The sequence below is a fragment of the Apiospora phragmitis genome, assembly GCF_038363925.1.
Source record: "Apiospora phragmitis strain CBS 135458 chromosome Unknown utg000004l:1.0-3135199.0:1.0-3139288.0, whole genome shotgun sequence".
Taxonomy (NCBI): domain Eukaryota; kingdom Fungi; phylum Ascomycota; class Sordariomycetes; order Amphisphaeriales; family Apiosporaceae; genus Apiospora; species Apiospora phragmitis.
In genome coordinates, this window is record NW_027117402.1 from 2,719,170 (window position 1) to 2,740,018 (window position 20,849).

Below are 20,849 nucleotides of genomic sequence, written 5' to 3' on the forward strand. Positions count from 1 at the left end.
TGGGTGTTTTAAGAGGGAATATAGGTAACCTTAGAGTAATCCGTATATTCAATCCTTCGGAGACACTAGAAGAATACTTATGAAATAAACACTTGAACAGGAAGGAATAAATTACCAAGTCGGGCTGGTAAGCAGTGTGAATGTGTAGCGATGATTCTTTTGCGGTCTAGGTTAGCGATGTAGTGAAATAGTGCGCCAGATGAGATGTGGTTGCTGATGTTGTTGTTCTTGCTTGGCCATGGCGGACGGGCAGGCTTATTAGGCTTCTGTGCTCATCGGCAAGAAAGTTTGGGGTTCTCAGGCGAGGTTACCCGTTGGGCAGAGTCGCAGCTTCTGCCGTAGGAGCCTTTGGGGAATAAATCGGTCAGTTACGACGACGAAGGTTTCTGGCACATCTTGGAAGTGACCGGCGATGATGGCTAAAGCCGCCTGCCCACGCTGGCACTCATTCATTACATACCTACATTCATTAGGTGTCTGGTTATTCTGGTAGTGTACAAATCGGTGCAAGTTTTGGGGTTCCCGATATGACGTAAGGCTGTGATTGGGTCAACCCAACTACTCGTGCTGCTCCGTTTTGCACTGACTGGGAATTATGCAAGCACCAGCAGTAGCTGTTCCGCTGTACTTGCCTGTATTAACTAAACCAAGTAAGCAATTATTCGATCCAAGACTGACGCCTGACGGAGAAGGAGAAATTGCAAATAATGGAACTTAAGGCTTAAGGTTGCAAATATTCGCGTCAGCCAATATCGACCTTACCACCAAACGTGTGGCACGTGGTCTATACTACAGGACTGCATCATTCAAGCGGTCAACAGCAGGAGCTACATATACTTTACAGGGGCATGAACCACATCTTGAGCAGAAACCGTGGCTTTTCGGCTGCTATATTAAGTATGGCAGGAGATTAGAATACCTAATCCTTTTGGCAACCCATGGATCGTATGATACAGTAATAATATACCATGTGCCTTCTTGGCCTTACTAGATACCTGTATTCGCCAAAAGTCTGAAGCGACAGTTAAACCCCCTCCTCTTCCATGCCCACCCAACAATGTAATCATATAGGCCCTGTAGTGAATGGCTGGCTGGCGGGCTGGCTCTCTCTTCTCTCATTTCATTCGTGAGTGACATCCGGTTCGTCCTCGGTCCCGGCCCCGACCCCTTCTCGCCACCCGATGGGGATCAGCGCCGCTGCCACGTCGTCGACGCCGCGCTCCGTCGCCAGCAGGTTGAACTGCGCCGCCGCGTTGCGGGTGTCCAGCACCTCGACCCGCATGCCCAGCGCGCTGATGGCCCGGCGCAGCTCCGGGCTGAGGGGCCGCATCTCGCGTCCGAGCCCCAGCACCAGCAGGTCCGGGCGCGGCCAGATGACGCCCAGCAGGCCCAGCGTGCTGGCGTCGACGTCCCACTGGCCCTTTTCGTTCAGGAGACGGAAGGGCGATGATCCCTCTTTGTTGTTGGTGGTGGTACTTGAGGAGGAGGAGGAGGAGGAGGAAGACTTGGCTTCCCACGGCCGCCACGAGAAGGCCTCGCCCCCCACCAGCAGGACCCCCGACCCGTCCGTCACGCGCGTCCCGTTGTTCAGCTGGAACCCGGACCACATGCAGATGTCGACGCTGGTCGAGGGCACGGGCGTGTTGCCCAGGACGTCGAGGGCGCCAAAGTCGGTCGGCGGGGGCTGGTCGCCAGGCAGGTTATTGTCGTCGCTTTTTCTTCGTGCGGCGAAGGTGTGGAAAGAAGAAGAACTGGGTGCGGCGGCAGCGGCGATGATCCTTTGTGACTGGATGCTGCTGCAAGGTCTCGTGGAGATCGAGCATGATGATGTGATCGCCCGTGTTGTCTGTAGCCGCCACCTAGCACCAGCAGCAGCTTGCCGAAGGGAGCTGGAGGCGGCAAATGCGCCGGAGGACCGGCCGAGTGGTATCCTCATGGCCATTGTGATGACTTTTCCGTTGCTACCGTCGCAGTAAATTGAGCAATGTTCCGGGATAGAACGATGTATTCAGGTACAAGCTCGAATGGTCATAGAGGCCAATTAGATTCACATATATGATGGCTAGAAATTCGGTAGCTAGAACGTCATTGAGAGTACCGCATCTAGCACTAAAAAAAGAGAGATTGTCGGGACCACAGAGGCCGAGCTTTGCAGGGACATTTGACATTTTGCTTGGCACCCTCTCATGATATCGCTCGCTTGCAACCAACACCTCTCACCAACGGACCAAACGAGGCATATAGTTGATGCATATCGTGATTATCATATTACTAGTGCAGCTCTTACCCGATTATACTCGGAACCCGAGGTATATCTACTTACGCGATATGGGATGCAACAGTTACTAATCACTTCTCCGCCTCCTGAAGCTCATCATTATCATTCCAAGGCTTTGGAGGCATACGCTGGATTATATTGCGGATTAGAACCCAATGTACCAGATTCTAACTCAAGGCACATCTCGCGGTATGCAAAGATCCCATAGAAAGTCGTTTATGACCGAAGCCTTGAGCTGGTGGCATGGCATGGAAGGCCATCACCAACTCATTCTCAGTATGCATGCGGTTCTTCGGCCAAGGTTGCAGCAGTCACATTCCCAGTAGATTTCCCCGAGCAAAGCCTGAACAAGGTCGCGCGAGGCCCACGTTGACGAAGCGGTCGTGTGCGTCTTGATGTTTATTCCATTCCGATCATCTAGACGCTAGAAGCCCTAAAAACAGTGAACGGCCATTTTGTGCAAATGACCCAGCCGTTCAGTTAACGATGTTGTTGCCCTGTTCCCCAAGAACACCGAAGCAAGCGATGGACCGAAAACACGCCACCGTTCATTTCCTTTTCTCATAAAACAACCGTCTATTTCTTCTTGCTGGCACCCTCGTTCTGCTCCTTGAGCACCTTCTTGACGATCTTCTGCTCCTCGATCAGGAAGGCACGGACGATACGGTCCCGCACGCAGTTACCGCATCGCGAACCACCGTAGGCACGCTGAACGGTCTTCTTGGGGTGCGAGATCTGGGAGTACTCGCGGGGTCGGAGAGCGGGGATCTATGAGGAGCAAGTCAGTCGTGGTTCCTTATTTGATGGCCCGACTGGATGGGCACGGCATGGCCAGGAGTCGATTGTCCAATACGCAGATGCAAAGGTGGGGTTTCGTCGAATCCGAGGTGAAAAGGTTTGTCCATCATGTAATATTCCTGCAATGACAGTCGCGCATTCTACCCCTGATCCGAGGAATTGGTCCCTCTCCTGACGCCCTCCTGCGCCCATCTCTGTTTGTCGGAATCCATTGTAATGAAATAACTTACACCAGGGAGCTTGGCCTTGCAGTCACCGCACTTGGGAGCGGTTCCTCGCTTCTTAATGTGCAGAGTTCGGAGCTCACCACCGGGGGTACGGACGATGCGAGTCTTGTTGGAAGTGGTGTTGTAGCTATGCGATGCAAGCGTTAGTAGCCATCCAGATTACGGAAGATGTGGTGCTCCAATAGTCTGTTGCCAGAAACAGGCTCCGTAGGGATGGAAGAGCGGCAATCGTTTGGGGAAAACACATACGGGTTGCGACGGCGGTAGGTGACTCGGTTGTTAGGCATCTTGACGGTGTTGGCGGGACTAGCTGTCTCGAAGCTTGATGTGTTGGTGGTCGGTCTTCAACGGGGGGTCTCGCGATCGTGTCGTTGGATACTTTTCCTGGGACGAAGACCTTTTTGCAACTAGAAAAATTGGGAAAATTGTGTGTGCAGGCTCAGGACAGTGCAGCCCGCTAAGATAAGCCAATCAACCTGGGCTGGATGGGTCGGTGTGGGGCTGCAATTCTGCTATATTTCCAGCCGCCAATTCTAGCCACAACACTGACTGCTCAGCCACTTCTCCAGCCACAAAGATACCTCGAAGCCAGTTTCGCGTCTGCCTCGTTAGCGCTAGCCTTTCTGGGTTAGCTCGACCATAGCTCGTCGACCTTCAGAGTTGAGCAATGCAGCCGAAATTTTCTAGAGGCGACTGATGAAGCATGCTTGAAGATTGACGATACCCATACTTCATCCATCAAAACATCACGCCGAATCCACGCCACGGTTGCCGCGTCGGATCGTATAATCTGCGTGCACATCAAAGGTGCATCGGTGCTAATATTACCCCCCAACTTGCCGCATTCCTTACAATCTGCAGCCTCGATTGCGCTCGCCAGACGGACGCTACGTAAAGCGCGACGGGTCGCGGCGCGAAAGTGATAGCATCGTTCAGACAGCTCCATTTTCGAGTATCATTCCTGAACCATGTCATCCTTTCAACCCCCTCCACCTCCAGGCTGGGGACCTCCGCCACCGCCGCCTCCATCCGACGACTTTCTCCCTCCGCCACCTGGAGCAGCACCGCCGCCGCCGCCAGGCTACCGCCCTCCTACCGATCCCCAAATCGCTAAGTTCGCACAGAAGAAAAAAGGAATGGCTTCGTATGCAGAGGAACCGCTTTGGCGAGAAGCGGAAGGCCGGCTTTGTGGAAACACAGAAGGCTGATATGCCGCCTGAGCATTTGCGCAAGATCGTCAAGGATATCGGCGATGTATCACAGAAGAAGTATACAAGCGACAAGCGCAGCTACCTTGGCGCGCTGAAGTTCATGCCTCACGCCGTCATGAAGCTGCTCGAGAACATGCCTATGCCCTGGGAGTCGGCGAGAGAGGTCAAGGTGCTGTACCACGTCAACGGTTGCCTTACCCTTGTCAACGAGACCCCCCGAGTCATCGAACCTGTTTTCCATGCGCAGTGGGCGACCATGTGGGTTACGATGCGGAAGGAGAAGAGCGACAGAAGGCTATTCAAGCGCATGAGGTTCCCGCCTTTCGATGATGAGGAGCCTCCCTTGTCATGGTCCGAGAACATCGAAGACGTCGAGCCTCTTGAACCCATCCAGATGGCGCTTGACGAAGAGGAGGATGAAGCTGTGTTTGAGTGGTTCTACGAACATCGACCTCTTCTCGATTCAACCCACGTGAACGGTCCGAGTTACAAGACCTGGAACCTGAGTCTGCAACAAATGGCAACTTTGCACCGACTCAGCCGACCCCTGATAAGCGAGAATTTTGACCCAAATTACCTCTACTTATTTGACATGAAGAGTTTCATGACATCCAAGGCTCTCAATGTTGCACTCCCTGGTGGTCCCAGATTCGAACCGCTGTACAAGGATATCGATCCCAATGATGAGGACTTCGGAGAGTTCAATGCCATTGACAGAATCATCTTCCGCAACCCCCTCCGTACCGAATCCCGTGTCGCATATCCCTATTTGTACAATTCGCTCCCTAGGAGTGTCCAGCTGAACTGGTACACCCACCCTCAGACTGTCTACAGCTTGGTGGACAACCCGAACTTGCCGGCTTTCCACTTCGATCCATCCATAAACCCAATCTCTTCTCGCTCTGTTGCCCCGAAGAACATCACTATCAGCCATGAGGACGAGCTTTTCGGCAAGGGCAACACCGAGGAGCCCGAAGATGATTGTTTCGAGCTTCCGGCTGGCGTTGAGCCTTTCTTAGCTGACGAAGAGCTGGATAACGATGATACTGCGGCAGCAATTGGTCTTTGGTGGGCCCCCTTCCCATTCGATCGACGATCAGGTCGTATGGTTCGTGCCCAGGATGTACCACTCGTCAAGCAGTTTTATCTTGAACATTGCCCAAGCAAGCAGCCTGTCAAGGTTCGCGTGTCGTATCAAAAGCTGCTTAAGACGTTCGTCTTGAACGAGTTACATAAGAAGCGCCCAAAGTCTCTGAACAAGCAAAACCTGCTGAAGAGCTTAAAGCAGACCAAATTCTTCCAACAGACCACCATTGATTGGGTCGAAGCAGGTCTTCAAGTCTGTCGTCAAGGTTTCAACATGCTTAACCTCCTAATTCACCGCAAGAACCTTACTTATCTTCACCTGGACTACAACTTCAACTTGAAGCCGGTCAAGACTTTGACTACCAAGGAGCGAAAGAAGTCGCGTTTCGGAAATGCCTTCCATCTCATGCGAGAGATTCTGCGGTTGACCAAACTCATTGTGGATGCCCAAGTCCAATATCGACTAGGTAACATCGACGCATTCCAGCTCGCCGATGGTATCCTATATGCTTTTAATCACGTCGGTCAGCTCACAGGCATGTACCGATATAAATACAAACTTATGCATCAAATCCGATCTTGTAAGGATTTGAAGCATCTAATCTACTACCGTTTCAACAGCGCCCCTGTAGGTAAGGGACCTGGATGTGGTTTCTGGGCACCTGCTTGGAGGATATGGCTCTTCTTCATGAGAGGTATCATTCCTCTCCTTGAAAGATGGCTCGGAAACTTGCTGTCTCGCCAGTTTGAGGGTCGCCATAGCAAAGGAGTTGCTAAGACTGTCACGAAGCAGCGTGTCGAGTCCCACTTCGATCTTGAACTGCGAGCTTCCGTCATGGCTGACCTCATGGATATGATGCCTGAGGGTATCAAACAAAACAAGGTGAACACGGTTCTGCAGCATTTGTCAGAGGCCTGGAGATGTTGGAAGAGTAACATCCCATGGAAGGTACCTGGTCTACCTGCACCTATCGAAAACATCATCCTTCGATACGTCAAGTCCAAGGCTGATTGGTGGATCTCGGTCGCTCACTACAACCGTGAGCGTATTCGAAGGGGTGCAACTGTGGACAAGACTGTTGCAAAGAAGAACGTTGGCCGTCTAACACGCCTCTGGCTGAAGGCTGAGCAAGAACGACAACACAACTACATGAAAGATGGACCGTATGTGTCTTCAGAGGAAGCCGTGGCTATCTATACTACAACGGTCCACTGGCTTGAGTCTCGCAAATTCACCCCCATTCCCTTCCCTAGTGTATCATATAAGCACGACACCAAGATTCTTATCCTCGCCTCGAAAGGCTACGAGAGGCATACTCTGTAAAGGGTCGTCTCAACCAGAGCCAGCGTGAGGAGCTTGCCCTCATCGAGCAGGCTTATGACAGCCCCGGAACCACGTTGGAGCGTATCAAGCGTTTCCTCTTGACCCAACGTGCCTTCAAGGAGGTCCAGATCGACATGAACGACAACTACAGCACGATCAACCCCGTCTATGACATCGAGCCAATTGAGAAGATCAGCGATGCGTACCTGGACCAGTACTTGTGGTATCAGGCTGATCAGCGACATCTGTTCCCCGCATGGATCAAGCCTTCCGACTCCAAGGTTCCCCCTCTCCTGACTTACAAGTGGGCTCAGGGTATCAACAATCTGGATCAAGTATGGGAGACTGCTGATGGAGAATGCAACGTTATGATCGAGACAGAACTTTCCAAGGTCTACGAGAAGATCGACCTCACCCTGCTTAACCGTCTCCTGCGACTGATCATGGACCACAACCTTGCGGACTACATCAGTGCGAAGAACAATGTTCAGTTGACCTACAAGGATATGAACCATGTCAACAGCTATGGTATGATTCGCGGCCTTCAATTCTCTGGGTTCGTCTTCCAATACTATGGTCTCGTGCTTGATTTGCTCCTCTTGGGCCTGAACCGAGCCAGTGAGATTGCTGGGCCGCCTAACAGCCCCAACGATTTCCTCCAGTTCCGGGACCGTGAGACAGAAACTAAGCACCCGATCCGTCTCTACACGAGATACATCGACAAGATCTGGGTCTTCTTGCGGTTCAATGCTGAAGAGTCCCGAGACTTGATCCAGAGATTCTTGACTGAGCAGCCCGACCCAAACTTTGAGAATGTCATCGGGTACAAGAGCAAGAAGTGCTGGCCCAGAGACTCGCGCATGCGACTAATGAGACATGACGTAAACCTTGGCCGCGCAGTGTTCTGGGATCTGAAGAACCGTCTCCCTCGATCCGTAACAACGATCGAGTGGGACGACACCTTTGCCAGTGTCTACAGTCGAGACAACCCCAACTTGCTCTTCTCGATGTGTGGTTTCGAAGTGCGTATCTTGCCCAAGATCCGAAACCAGAATGACGAGTTCCCCATCAAGGACAGCGTCTGGTCGCTTGTTGACAACACCACCAAGGAACGCACCGCCCACGCCTTCCTGCAAGTTACGGAGGAGGACATCCAGAAGTTCAATAACAGAATCAGACAGATTCTGATGTCTTCCGGCTCAACCACCTTCACTAAGATCGCCAACAAGTGGAACACCGCTTTGATTGCTCTGTTCACATACTACCGAGAGGCTGCAGTGTCCACGATCAACCTGTTGGACACTATCGTCAAGTGCGAAACCAAGATCCAGACGCGAGTTAAGATTGGTCTTAACTCTAAGATGCCTTCGCGTTTCCCTCCTGCCGTCTTTTACACCCCCAAGGAGCTTGGTGGCTTGGGTATGATTTCGGGTTCACATATTCTGATTCCTGCCAGTGACAAGCGATGGTCCAAGCAGACTGATACCGGTGTCACCCACTACCGTGCTGGTATGACGCACGATGAGGAGACACTCATCCCCAACATCTTCAGATACATCATTCCTTGGGAAGCCGAGTTCATTGATTCTCAGCGTGTCTGGACCGAATACTCCCAAAAGCGCCTGGAAGCGAACCAGCAGAACAGACGTCTCACTTTGGAAGATCTCGAGGACAGTTGGGATCGCGGTCTTCCCCGTATCAACACCCTCTTCCAGAAGGACAGAAGCACCCTCAGCTTCGACAAGGGTTTCCGTGCAAGGAGTGAGTTCAAGGTCTACCAGCTCATGAAGAGCAATCCGTTCTGGTGGACTAGCCAACGGCACGATGGTAAACTGTGGAACCTCAACGCATACCGTACCGATGTGATCCAGGCTCTTGGTGGTGTCGAGACCATCCTTGAGCATACGCTCTTCAAGGCGACCGGATTCCCCTCTTGGGAAGGTCTCTTCTGGGAGAAAGCCAGCGGTTTCGAAGAATCCATGAAGTTCAAGAAGCTTACCAATGCCCAAAGATCCGGTCTCAACCAGATTCCCAACCGTCGCTTCACGCTGTGGTGGTCACCTACAATCAACCGTGCCAATGTGTACGTTGGTTTCCAGGTGCAACTGGATCTTACCGGCATCTTCTTGCATGGCAAGATTCCGACGCTCAAGATCTCCCTGATCCAGATCTTCCGTGCTCATTTGTGGCAGAAGATTCACGAGAGTGTGGTAATGGATTTCTGCCAGGTGTTCGATCAAGAGCTTGAATCGCTTGGCATTGAGACGGTGCAGAAAGAAACCATCCATCCTCGAAAGTCGTACAAGATGAACAGTTCCTGCGCCGACATCCTGCTCTTTGCCAGCAACAAGTGGAATGTCACTAGACCCTTCCTTCTCTACGACACAAAGGATGTCATCGAGCCTACCACAACAAACAAGTTCTGGCTCGATATCCAGCTGCGATATGGTGATTACGACTCCCACGACATTGAAAGATACACTCGCGCGAAGTACCTCGATTACACCAATGACAGCATGAGTATTTATCCTTCACCAACGGGTCTGATGATTGGTATCGATCTTGCCTACAACTTATACTCCGCCTACGGACAGTACTTCCCTGGTCTGAAGATTCTTGTTCAGCAAGCGATGGGCAAGGTCATGAAGGCCAACCCGGCTCTATATGTCTTGCGCGAGCGTATTCGAAAGGGTCTTCAGCTCTATGCTTCTGAGAGTAACCAGGAGTTCCTCAACTCGCAGAATTATTCGGAGCTGTTCAGCAACCAGACGAAGCTGTTCATTGACGACACCAATGTCTACCGAGTCACCATCCACAAGACCTTCGAAGGCAACTTGACCACCAAGCCCATCAACGGTGCCATTTTCATCTTCAACCCGCGAACAGGTCAGCTGTTCCTGAAGATCATTCACACGAGCGTCTGGGCTGGCCAAAAGCGTCTTGGACAATTGGCCAAATGGAAGACGGCCGAGGAAGTGGCAGCACTCATCAGGTCCCTGCCTGTGGAGGAGCAGCCGAAGGAACTTATCGTCACCCGAAAAGGTTTGCTGGATCCCCTCGAAGTCCACTTGCTGGATTTCCCCAATATCTCCATTCGGGCCTCGGAGTTGCAACTCCCGTTCCAGGCCGCCATGAAGGTGGAAAAGCTTGGTGATATGATTCTGCGTGCGACCGAGCCGCAGATGGTGTTGTTCAACCTTTACGATGAGTGGCTCAAGAGCATCTCGTCCTACACAGCTTTCTCGCGTCTGGTCCTGATCTTGCGTGCTCTGCACGTCAACCCGGACAAGACCAAGCTCATTCTTCGTCCCGACAAGACGGTCATCACGCAAGAGCATCACATCTGGCCTAGTCTATCTGACGAGGACTGGATCAAGATCGAGACGCAGTTACGTGACCTGATTCTGCACGACTACGGAAAAAAGAACAACGTCAACGTCTCCAGTTTGACGACCAGTGAAGTGCGTGATATCATTCTCGGAATGGAGATTTCGGCACCTTCCATGCAGAGACAACAGGCTGCGGAGATTGAGAAGCAGCAGCAGCAAGAGCAGGCACAACTTACTGCGGTGACCACCAAGACGCAGAACAAGGATGGCGAAGAGATCATCGTTACCACAACGTCGCAATTCGAGCAGCAGACATTTGCGTTCCAGACCGAGTGGCGCACCAGGGCGATTGCGACATCCAATCTTCGAACGCGATCCAACAACATCTATGTTTCTTCCGTGGACAACGACGTGGACGACATCACATACGTCATGCCCAACAACATCCTCAAGAAGTTCATCACCATTGCGGATCTCCGAGTCCAGGTTGCGGGCTATCTCTACGGTGTCTCAGCGCCTGACAATGACCAGGTGAAGGAGATTCGCTGCATCGTGCTGGTTCCTCAGATCGGCGGCTTGCGCAACGTGCAGCTGCCGGAGCAGCTCCCTTCGCACGAGTACCTGAAGTCGATGGAAGCCCTCGGCGTCATCCACACGGTTGCGGGCAACGAGCTGCCGTACATGTCGGCGGCGGACGTGACGGAGCACTCGCGGCTGTGCGACCGGCACAGCGCCCTTAAAATGGACGAGTCGATCACGGTGGACGTGTCGTTCACGCCCGGGTCGGTGTCGCTGTCGGCGTGGGGCCTGACGCCGGACGGGTTCAGCTGGGGCGTGGAGAACCGCGACCTCGGCAGCGACCAGCCCCAAGGGTTCTCGACGTCGATGGGGGTCAAGCGCAAGCTGCTGCTGAGCCCGCGGTACAAGGGCTTCTTCCTGGTGCCGGCGGACGCCAAGTGGAACTACAGTTTCATGGGCAACGCGTTCAGCAGCCAGGAGAAGAAGAAGTTCGAGGTCAAGCTCGACACGCCGCTCGGCTTCTACGCGGATATGCACCGGCCGCTGCACTTCCAGAACTTTGCCGAGTTGGAGGATGTCGGTGTGGACCGGGAGGATCAGTTTGCCTAAGTCGGGAAGAAAGAAAGGGGAAGGGAGATAAGGAAAGGGCAGATGATATCAAATATATTAAAGTCGAGGCGTTATTCTTGGGAATGAAAGCTTTCCGTGTATTTTCAAATTTGTAAATAAAGCATGCTTTGCTTGTATGATTGAAATAGTAATCGCGGGCAGCAAGTGGTTTTTTGTATTCGAACCTACGAAACGACAATATGATTTGATACATGGATTACATGTACCGAAACTGATAAGCATGGGAAATGTGATGTGAGAATTGCACCTTCTGCAGTTGTAGTGGGCCTCAGCTGGGCTACAGCTCTTTGGAGGGGCAGTAAACATTCGACAATCTTACCTACCCGATAGAAATGCACTTCATCGGCCCTTCTACTTGTCCGGGCCCATTGGCAGTGGCCTGCTTCAGAATATAATATGTCCACGCACACAAGGCTCTTCTTGCCTCTACGGAGGATCAGCCATAGTTTCCAAAGATCCCATGTTACTCGAATGACGCGTTGCATAACCATGTCGTCCCGTGATGCCCAGCAAGCCGATTGGCTAAGAGCTATGCTCGAGGACAAGAACACTAGCGAGTCGCCTGCCGCCCCTCTGTACGCCTGGACTGCGGCCAACTTGGACCCTCATCAAGCTTCAGCAGCTATTGCCACCACCAGATCACCTGCTGACGATGACTCAGATGATCCCGAGTGGAAACGACGCATCTTCATCCTCGGGGTCGGCAACCTGGGCCGCCTCTTCGCCACCAGTCTCGCCAAGCTGCAACGTCCCGACTGCCCGCCGCCTCCCATCACCCTGGTCGTTCACCGCCGCGAGCTGCTGGAGCGGTGGCACGCGAACCCCGGGATCGAGATCACGCGGGACGGGCGGGTCGAGCGGTCCTGCGTCGACGTCGACGTGGAATGGTGGACTGAGCAAAAGCCTGCTTCGGGTCCCTCACGCGAGCCTGGTGCAGGAGGACGCGGCGTCATCGCCAACCTCATCGTGGCGACCAAGGCCAAGGATGCGCTGCCCAGGCCGACAGGCTGCGGCGCTACCTGACGCCGCAGTCCACCGTCGCGTTCACGCAGAACGGCATGTGCCCCCTGTGGCCGCCGCGGGGCGCCGAGTACGGCGCACGTCGCTGGCCCCGCGGGGACGGGCCGAACTGGATCGCGTGCATCACCACCCACGGCGTCATCTCGCTGGGCCCGTTCCGGAGCGTGCACGCGTCCCAGGCCTGGATCTCGGTCGGGCCGGTGCTGCTGAATGGTGGTGGCGGCCCACAGCAGCAGCAGCAACCAGGCGGCGGCGTGGAGAATTCTCCGGCTGCGTACCTGATCGATCAGCTGGCTCGGGCGCCGCACCTCGAGGGCAAGGCCGTGTCGAGGGGGGACTTGTGGATTCTGCAGCTGGAGAAGCTCCTGATCAACTCCGTCATCAACCCGCTTACGGCTATCCTGGATTGCAAGAACGGGTACCTCTTCACGGCTCGTGGCGACGATGATAACCTGGGTAGAGTCATCGACTCGCTCATCCGAGAAACCAGTAGCGTCTTCCAGGCACTTGTCTTGGATAAGAGCATCAGCGGTGAGATTCTGGAGGAACGCATTACAGATGAGAAGTATATGAAGGGTCTCCTCGAACGTTTCTCTTTTAAGGGTCTTCGCGCCATGCTCCTAGATGTTGGTAAGTGACTTTCAGGGTTCATTCTTACTGTCCTAGTGTCCAGGGAGAGTTTAGCATGCGGGCTCATTGTTGAGTCGCCTACGTCTCTTCCTAGGATATGGGACATATTCTTTAAAGAGCCCTGCTGACGCCGCGAGTCACATAGGCTCCAAGGTGGGGGGAGAACACCAGCTCCATGCTTCAGGATGTTCGTGCCGGCAGGAGTACAGAGATACGGGCCTTTAATGGCTGGCTAGTCGAGACTGCTGCTTTACTGGACCCAAAGTTGCGGCTTCCGACGCACGAGAGGCTAATTTTCTTGGTCGAGGCTGGAATCAAGCTTAAGCATGATGAGACGGAGCGCCGTCTCCCATCACCATGATGAATTCGAGCATGTATGTAGGTATGTACTGGTGACCGAACTTCCATATTGGGCCCGAATACGGGCTTACAGGGTGCGATGCTTCTAACAACGTAACTACCGAACACAGTGCACTGAGAAAACGTCCGTCGGAAAGGTGGGCGGGCGGGCGTAGGAGGTGAGGGGACGGACTGTTGCGTGGCCAATGCTGTCATGTTTCCCAATATCAGAACAGTTATTAACGGATGGTCAGCGAATTTTCTGTTAAGACAAGGTTTCCTCTCATATCACCCCGCCACCATTGGGTACGAGGGAATGGTTTCATCACGCACTGGAACAAACTGTCGACTCGCTGTTCGTCTCCCATTGTGCAATCAGAGGGGGAGACGGGCAGCCGGTAATCTATCTGATTCCATGCTTGCGACATTTTATGCAGATGATGCGTAACAACTCAGAAGTGTATCTGCATGGCCGGCCAGAAGCAGGATATAACGCCCACTGGAGAGGACACGATCCACTGAGCAGCATGCTTTTTCGTTCGCAGGTTCTGTTGTCACCTGCAGTAGCCCAACGCACCAAACGGTCGAGCGACAGTGACGAGTCCACTTGGTGCTTTGGGGGGGGGGTTGCGTCTTGTCGCTGGCTGGGGCTGAGACTCGTACCTTGTGAATGGGCGAGCGAAGCTTGAAGAAAAAAAAACAGTGCAGTTGCGGAGCGGAGTCAGGGTTGCAAGCAGTGTCGCGGTCATGGTGGGCATTAACAGCCATCTTATTGACAGGAGTCGTAGGGAGCCGAGGGAGCGAGGATCGTAGCGAGTACCTAGCTTTTCTGGACACGTCTCACCTGCCACCACCACCACCTTTGCTACTCCGTACCTTTTTGCCTGCCCACCGCCAGCAACAGCGAGAAGCAGCAGCAAGCAGCAGCAGACGCGAGAGAGCGAATCGGTGCCACCCGCCTCAACTGGCCCAAAACGGCTGACTGGCTGCGAAGAAAATGGTGCGCATTCGGCGGGCTCGATGCGCTGCTACACTGCCCAACGGGTAGATCGCGAGCCGAGGAAGCAGCACAGGCACGCATTCAGATTGAAGCCGAACGGCGGCTTCTCCACCATCGAATTGTCTTTATCAGACGCAAAAGGCCAGCCAGCCCTGGAACCCCAAGCCTTCTCTCTCCCCTGGCATACCTACATGCTGACCGACGACTTCCTGTTGGCGCAATGTATGTATGTATGTATGCCGACAACCCTAGGATTTTCGGGGGCAGCTCAACCCCGACGGGGTCAGGGCTCTCTCTTGTCGTGAAAGATTGGTCCGTTGCGTCACGAAAACGAATGGTGATCATCCTCGACCCAAAATTGTGTTGTTGTATTTGCGGTCCAAGGAACCGAAAACGTCCGGGCGGCCACGTTGGGGGAATAAGCGAGCAGCACACCAGCCACGCAAATGGAGGAAGACTCTACCGCACGACGATGATGATGAACCTTTTGAGAAAGCTTTTTGCGCGTAAACATGTGAAGGTCTGTATTTCGTATATGTGCAACACATATGATATATGTAGCAGTCGTTTCGTTTCAATGAGAAGCACCCCCCGCCCCCCGGCGACCCCCTTGGGCGCGCCTTGACGTGAGAGTAGAACAAACCTCCGATTGGCCGAACCGACTTTGGACTTTGGCTGGCCCTACAACTGGCAGCCCTTGGCACTCACTCGGTCACCTTGTCACTCTCTTCGAGAGACTGTGTTACCAATCAGAAATCCTGACGACAAGCGAGGTTGGGTTTGGGTCTGACGACTGCATTCAACAAGCATGCTTGAGGATGATGGTTGATGTTGAGCCGGCTTTGAACCGAAGGTCATCCATGCCATCCCATCCCAAGTCCTCGGTGCCGAGGCTCGTTCCTCTTGGATCGAATGATGCCCGCCGGCTTACAAGCCACGTTATGTTGTCCATATCAGGAAAGACATGTACAAAAACGAAACAATGTTGAACAACGCACCGCACCGCCGGCTGGGTCTCCGGGGGGCTCGCACAACAGCGGCCCACTTCCCCGCCTAAAGACTCGGGGTATTTCTAGTCGAGGCGATCGGCCAGCGGCAGGCACCTCTCTGTCCAAGCGCGTGCCGACTCGTCCTGGATACAAATGCAGACAAATGCATACGGCCAACGCGTATGGATGCCAGATACAGCCACAACTACATACAGCGGTAGCCACTCTACATACCTGCAAGTAAGCAAAAGCTGCCACATTGCGCCATGTGTACATGCCGCATCCACCTGTACCGCGGAAAGTCTGATAGTGCGCGCATGGATGCCTTGCAGCGGCTGCTGGCGATGAGACTTCCGCGTGGGCGCTGTGCTTCCTGGACGGGAAGAAGTGAATCTAGGACGATGCTGGATGCCCAATCAGGCGCCCCTGTCTGCTTCTCGACCTGACCTGGTTTCCGTGCAGTCGGTGGGCCTGGCCACTGTACATATGTATGTAGCTACATACTGACAAGGTCGGTTGCGTGCAGACAGGGAAAATTCCCCTTTGGCGCTATGCATGGCAAAGCAAGCAATTCCCCTATCGCTACCAGCAAAACAAGGGCTTCGCTTCCCTGTCTAACCTAGTAAGTGCCAGATACAGACAAGCGATACCCCTCACCGCGCAGTATCTCCGGCAGTTGACGACGATCCGACCAGTAAGTACTGCGAAGAGCATACTCTGTAGGGCATCTTCATCATACCATCTTTCAGGGCACGTTTGACGAAGCAAAGGATAGACTATTACTCTCATTTCTATTGCGTCCCAATATGAGACAGAGACACGTCAGCACCAGGCCCCAACCTCTCTACATCTCTCCCTCTAAGAAGGCGACGATGGATCGTTGTAATTTTGCAGAACGGGAAAAGAGGACATTACGATGACAGAATGAAGATAACTACAGTACCTACTTACCTTACAACCCTCGCTTGCATGGCTGGGTATGGTACCCCGGTACAAATTTCGAGGCGAGCATGTGCTGGCGGGGGCCCTTGGGAGATCTCTCGACTAAGTTGGCCGGTAGCCCACATAACTTGCAGCCTTGGGTCGCATCTGTGGCTTGACTCTCTCTCCTCAAGTACTGACAACATCGGCGTGTATCCTGTACTGCATGCGCGCAACACACACAGACACACACACACACACACACTTCCTCAGGCCCATCCATGCCTGACCGCTTCTCTTTCCAGACTTTTTACAGCAAGCAAGCAAGCCAAAACACAAAACATGCCGCGCGCGCGCATCGTTTGTAAGTAAGCTAAGCACAGCAAAGCAAAGCAAAGCAAGCAAGCCACCGGCCGCCCGTTTTCTGTATCGGCGTGTCTGTCTCTCTTACTTGCCCGCCCCGGAATGCCCGTTTCGGTTTCAGATGCGAAGACCACACACGCCTTCTGCTCGTGCGATTGGGTAGCGACGGCTTTCTTTCGGGCCTCTCATCTCTCTTCCTTGGTCGGGGTTCTGTTCCTCTCGACCCCGTACGGCGTGTTGACAAGAACGGCCAATGCTGTCCTTGACTTCTAAGCTCGCTCGCCAAAGTGTACATACATACGGAGTAGAGCAGTCAGCGACAGGCACGAGAGGGTCCATGTTGAAGTCGTCACGAATTGGACACAAACCTGTTTCCGGTCGCCCACAAACCGGGGAAATTACAAGGTTAAACGGGAGGAGGGTCTTGCTTCTTTTCTGCTTTGATGAACCCAGCAGCACATCCTCCACTTCGGCCGGCACATGCAATCCCATGGTGACATCTATGCTACGGCACCAAGTCGCGCTGTAATTTTCCAGGACCCGGGCAGCTACGAATCACAAGACGAGATGAAGCCCGATGATGGATGTTTGTTTCCCCAATTTGACCGACGAGAAGAACCGTCCTTCCTTCGTTCACCTTGAGTCCCCGAATGGGCGAACTGACTGACTTGACTGACTCAATGAAGACTAGGTAAGTACATAGGTCAGGGACCGCCGGTGGGGACCGCCCACGCGACCCGCCCGCTCGGCAGCTCTCTTGTGGCCGGCTCTGCCACGCCGCTGACTACGTTTATTAGACAGACTCTTTCCCAACGTTGGGTGCCGTAACGGGTAACAAATATCCGCACACATACGACGTACAAGTCTTGTCCTTGCAACCAGTCCGCTGTCACGCGGCAAATGGGATGCTACACGACTCGGTAATTGATTAACGGTGAGAGAACCCTGTCCGTCTAGTTTATTTTTTTTTAACCCCTTGTCCATGTTTTTACGGCTAGTCACCGGCTATGGGGAACTGCTCCGTCATGTATCTACTACAACACAACAAAACCCAACTCGGCCGCCGCCAGGTAGAGACGACTGTGCAACCCTCCCTGCGATAGACTGGAGCTGCTGCCCAAGGCTCGCCACAGGGGGGCCCTGGATACCGCAGCCACCGGGCCATTTTTGCAGTGGGCAATTGACAATCTATCCTGTCGAGAAAGAGAGAGAGAGAGAGAGAATAAATGGGCGGCGGCAGGGGGAGATAGATAGCAAATGCAGGGCCCTTTCGGAGCCGTGGCGAACAAGCGATCCAAGCTCTCCGCAGGAAGGGCAGGGGGGGGAAGAAAAGGATCTACATACCTCAGATCAGAGCAGAGATCCCCTACTACTTACCGGTTTCTATACAACAATGGGGTGCATAAGCAGCATCACATCACCCACCCACCCACGTTTCTCTCTCTCTCTCTGTCTCTCTCTCTCTCTCTCTCTCTCTCGCCTTCCTTGGATCGCGGTGAGGCGTCACGCACGGCGTGTGAGGCGCAAATGCAGCAACAGGTATGGTAGGTCGGCTGTCGATGAAAATGTTCAAATATAGACTTGGTCGACATCCATTCTACGCCACTGGGCCACACATGCCTCATCTCATGCTGCAATTGTACATAGGATCATCGCCGTTTCCTTTCTTTTTTTTTCTTACATGCGTCGGGCACTGTCGGGGACCTATCTATCTTCTCGACCTCGAAGAAACCCGATCTGGGAGATTTCTAAGGCGTGACATCGACCCAGTGAAATCGAAACGACATCCTCTAAGCGAAGTCGAGGCTGTAATCAAAAAAGAAAATATACCATATGGTTGTTCCAGAAATGGAAAAGGGAAAAGAGGGAAAAAGAACTAATCCCCCCTTCCCCCCTGCTCATTCCGTTGGGCAGGGGTATGTATACCCGCTTGCATCCCGTCCTGCCTGCTTCGAGAACATCTACCTACAGATAAGGATACTACTAGAACTGTCTGTCTGTCGCTCGCCTGCCTGGCTGACGCGAAACTGTAATAAAAGATGTGTGCGTAAGTGTATGTGACAGACCATCCTCCCGGTTCCTGGTGGTGGCCGGGCAGCCGTAATATTCGTAAAACCCACATACATACTCTGTACTCTGACACATCTTCACTCGGTCACACAAGATCTCTACTACATACATACCCGAGGGCGCAAAAGTCGGGTTGTAGGTTAGGCAGTAAGAATGGCGCGATCAATGTAGTAGTAGTAGTAGTAGTAGTAGTAGTAGTAGTACTGTTACTTCTCCATCTCCAGTACGTCTGAAGGCGGGGAAACAAAGGGCCTCGGTCGGCAGTGGGACATGATGACAGCAGGTAGAAGAGAGAGAGTATGGCGAACGAAGCGAGAAAAACAGCCACTGAAGCTTTTTGGTTCAGATATAGGGCAGGTAATATATTAGGTTAGGTACTTTCACAGCAAGGAAGGCATGACGAGAAAAGAAAGGAAAAGGCCACACACACCCCCTGTTTCAAGGAAGAACATCGGTAGTTGCTTTCAAGGTAAGCAACGAATCAGTCGTAGAACTAAGAACGGTCAGCAAGCATAAGCGGGGAAAGGAAGAAGGGGGAAAAGAAAAAGATGAAACGAAACAAGTCAACCTAAGGCTGCATTGCATGCAGGGAGGCTGGCTGGAAACTTGTGGCTGCCGTTGGGGGGTGGTGGTACATAGGGTGGGTGAGAGAGAGCATGGCATGATATTTCTGGGGCACCTTGACACACAGAGGCACACGGCACGGCACGGCATTAACACACCCCCAACCAACCTTGCTGAAACGAGGGTAAATCGATTCGCGAATAGCGAACTGACTGCTGTTGCTTTCTTGGCAGGTTTGGTTGGGGGTGGCATATTATTATTATGCCCAGTTGTCCAACAGTAGCTGTACCTGCGAAGGGATTAGTGATACTCTCGGTGAGCTTTGTGCCAATCATCCTTCCCAATTCATGGGCATCACTTCCCCCTCGCAAGCTTCACTTGCTCGCGAGAGGCTTTCCCCCATCCTCTCTTCCACAACACCTTGGCTTGTTTCATGGACGGCGACTGTGATGTGATTGATTACTCCATTATTTGAGTGATTGACTCTTTCTTGGCTTATGTTGTTAAAGAGCGGTTTTCAATGCAGTAGTAAGTAGTGGTGGTGGTGGTAGTAGTCATCACACATTACACGCCGCGCCTCCTCCGTTTTCTCCCCCCTCTGTCCCTCCCCCCCTTCAGCCCATTCAGTTGCAAACAACGACGATAACAACAACAACAACAAAACGCTTGCGCTGAATCGATCCCGGGTATCTTTAAACAGTTCTGCCGTTTGAATTGCCTCTTCCACCGTCTACCCATTTGAATATGTGTTGCCCTGTTTGCCCCTCATTGAATAAAATGCAGGTGGATGCGATGAAAATATGTATAGATGTAGGAGAATCCCCTCCGCTCCAGCCAATGCGTCGCTGCGTCACCCTCGTTCTCTGTAAAAAGTAAAGGAAAGAGGTATATAAATAGATATTGGGGGTATTATTGGACATTGATCGTGATATGAGTAAAAAGGGGTATGTTGTGGTTGGTGTCGTGTCATGGGTATGGTATGGTATGATGTATCTATAAGTATTACAGCGTGTGTGCGGTCAAAAAAAGATGGGTGCCAGGAGAGGGAAGATAAAAGGGAACAATCGTGAAGAGGACTTTTCAGTCCCACGTAATCTAATCGTCGTCAGGGTAAATAAAAAAAGGTGTCAAAGCATTGCAGAACCCCCCTTTTCGTAGGGTTCTCTTGGTATCTCTAATTCAAAAGACGAAGTCGCGCGCCGTCGCCCTCACAAACTTGTAGAATCCCCGCCCCCCTAACTGGAAACCCCCTGAAAACGTCGTCGTCGTTCGTCGTACAGCCCGAGAGCAGGATTGTAGAAGCATTTGGAAAGAACCAGCCTCGCCAAATACGCTTGTGTGGGCCGACAACGTTGGAGCATTTGGACTGTTGCGTCCACCAGATCTGCGCTCGGTCATCGTCGGAAGGAGGAAGAGGAGAGTAGGCGCATTCGAGTAGCCCACTGCTACTGCTGTCGTCGTCCCTCAGGTCTCGCTATCGATCATCACCGGAGCCCATGCGCCGACTGTAAGGCGCTGGGTCCCGGAGCTGGATTCCCTGGGGCCGATGCT

At 52.9% G+C, this 20,849-nt stretch overlaps 4 protein-coding genes across 4 annotated transcripts; 2 read left to right on the top strand and 2 right to left on the bottom strand.

Moving 5' to 3' along the window:
- Positions 1 to 1,120: 1,120 nt before the first annotated feature.
- PG994_003967 (NADH dehydrogenase) lies at positions 1,121 to 1,942 on the bottom strand (the record flags this gene model as incomplete). Its single annotated transcript, XM_066855376.1, has 1 exon — positions 1,121 to 1,942. One exon carries the CDS (start codon positions 1,940 to 1,942, stop codon positions 1,121 to 1,123), a length of 822 nt encoding a protein of 273 aa, XP_066719654.1.
- Positions 1,943 to 2,854: 912 nt separating this feature from the next.
- On the bottom strand, positions 2,855 to 3,590 carry PG994_003968 (60S ribosomal protein eL34; the record flags this gene model as incomplete). Its single annotated transcript, XM_066855377.1, has 3 exons — positions 2,855 to 3,046; positions 3,307 to 3,430; positions 3,553 to 3,590. 3 exons carry the CDS (start codon positions 3,588 to 3,590, stop codon positions 2,855 to 2,857), a joined length of 354 nt encoding a protein of 117 aa, XP_066719655.1.
- Positions 3,591 to 4,271: 681 nt separating this feature from the next.
- On the top strand, positions 4,272 to 11,381 carry PG994_003969 (pre-mRNA-splicing factor spp42; the record flags this gene model as incomplete). Its single annotated transcript, XM_066855378.1, has 3 exons — positions 4,272 to 4,417; positions 4,458 to 6,764; positions 6,902 to 11,381. The coding sequence occupies 3 exons, from the start codon at positions 4,272 to 4,274 to the stop codon at positions 11,379 to 11,381; spliced, it is 6,933 nt and encodes a 2,310-aa protein (XP_066719656.1).
- A 510-nt stretch (positions 11,382 to 11,891) lies between these two features.
- Positions 11,892 to 13,277, top strand: PG994_003970 (6-phosphogluconate dehydrogenase C-terminal domain-like protein; the record flags this gene model as incomplete). The annotated part of the gene is made up of 3 exons (XM_066855379.1): positions 11,892 to 12,368; positions 12,401 to 13,052; positions 13,198 to 13,277. 3 exons carry the CDS (start codon positions 11,892 to 11,894, stop codon positions 13,275 to 13,277), a joined length of 1,209 nt encoding a protein of 402 aa, XP_066719657.1.
- Between the last annotated feature and the right edge of the window lie 7,572 nt (positions 13,278 to 20,849).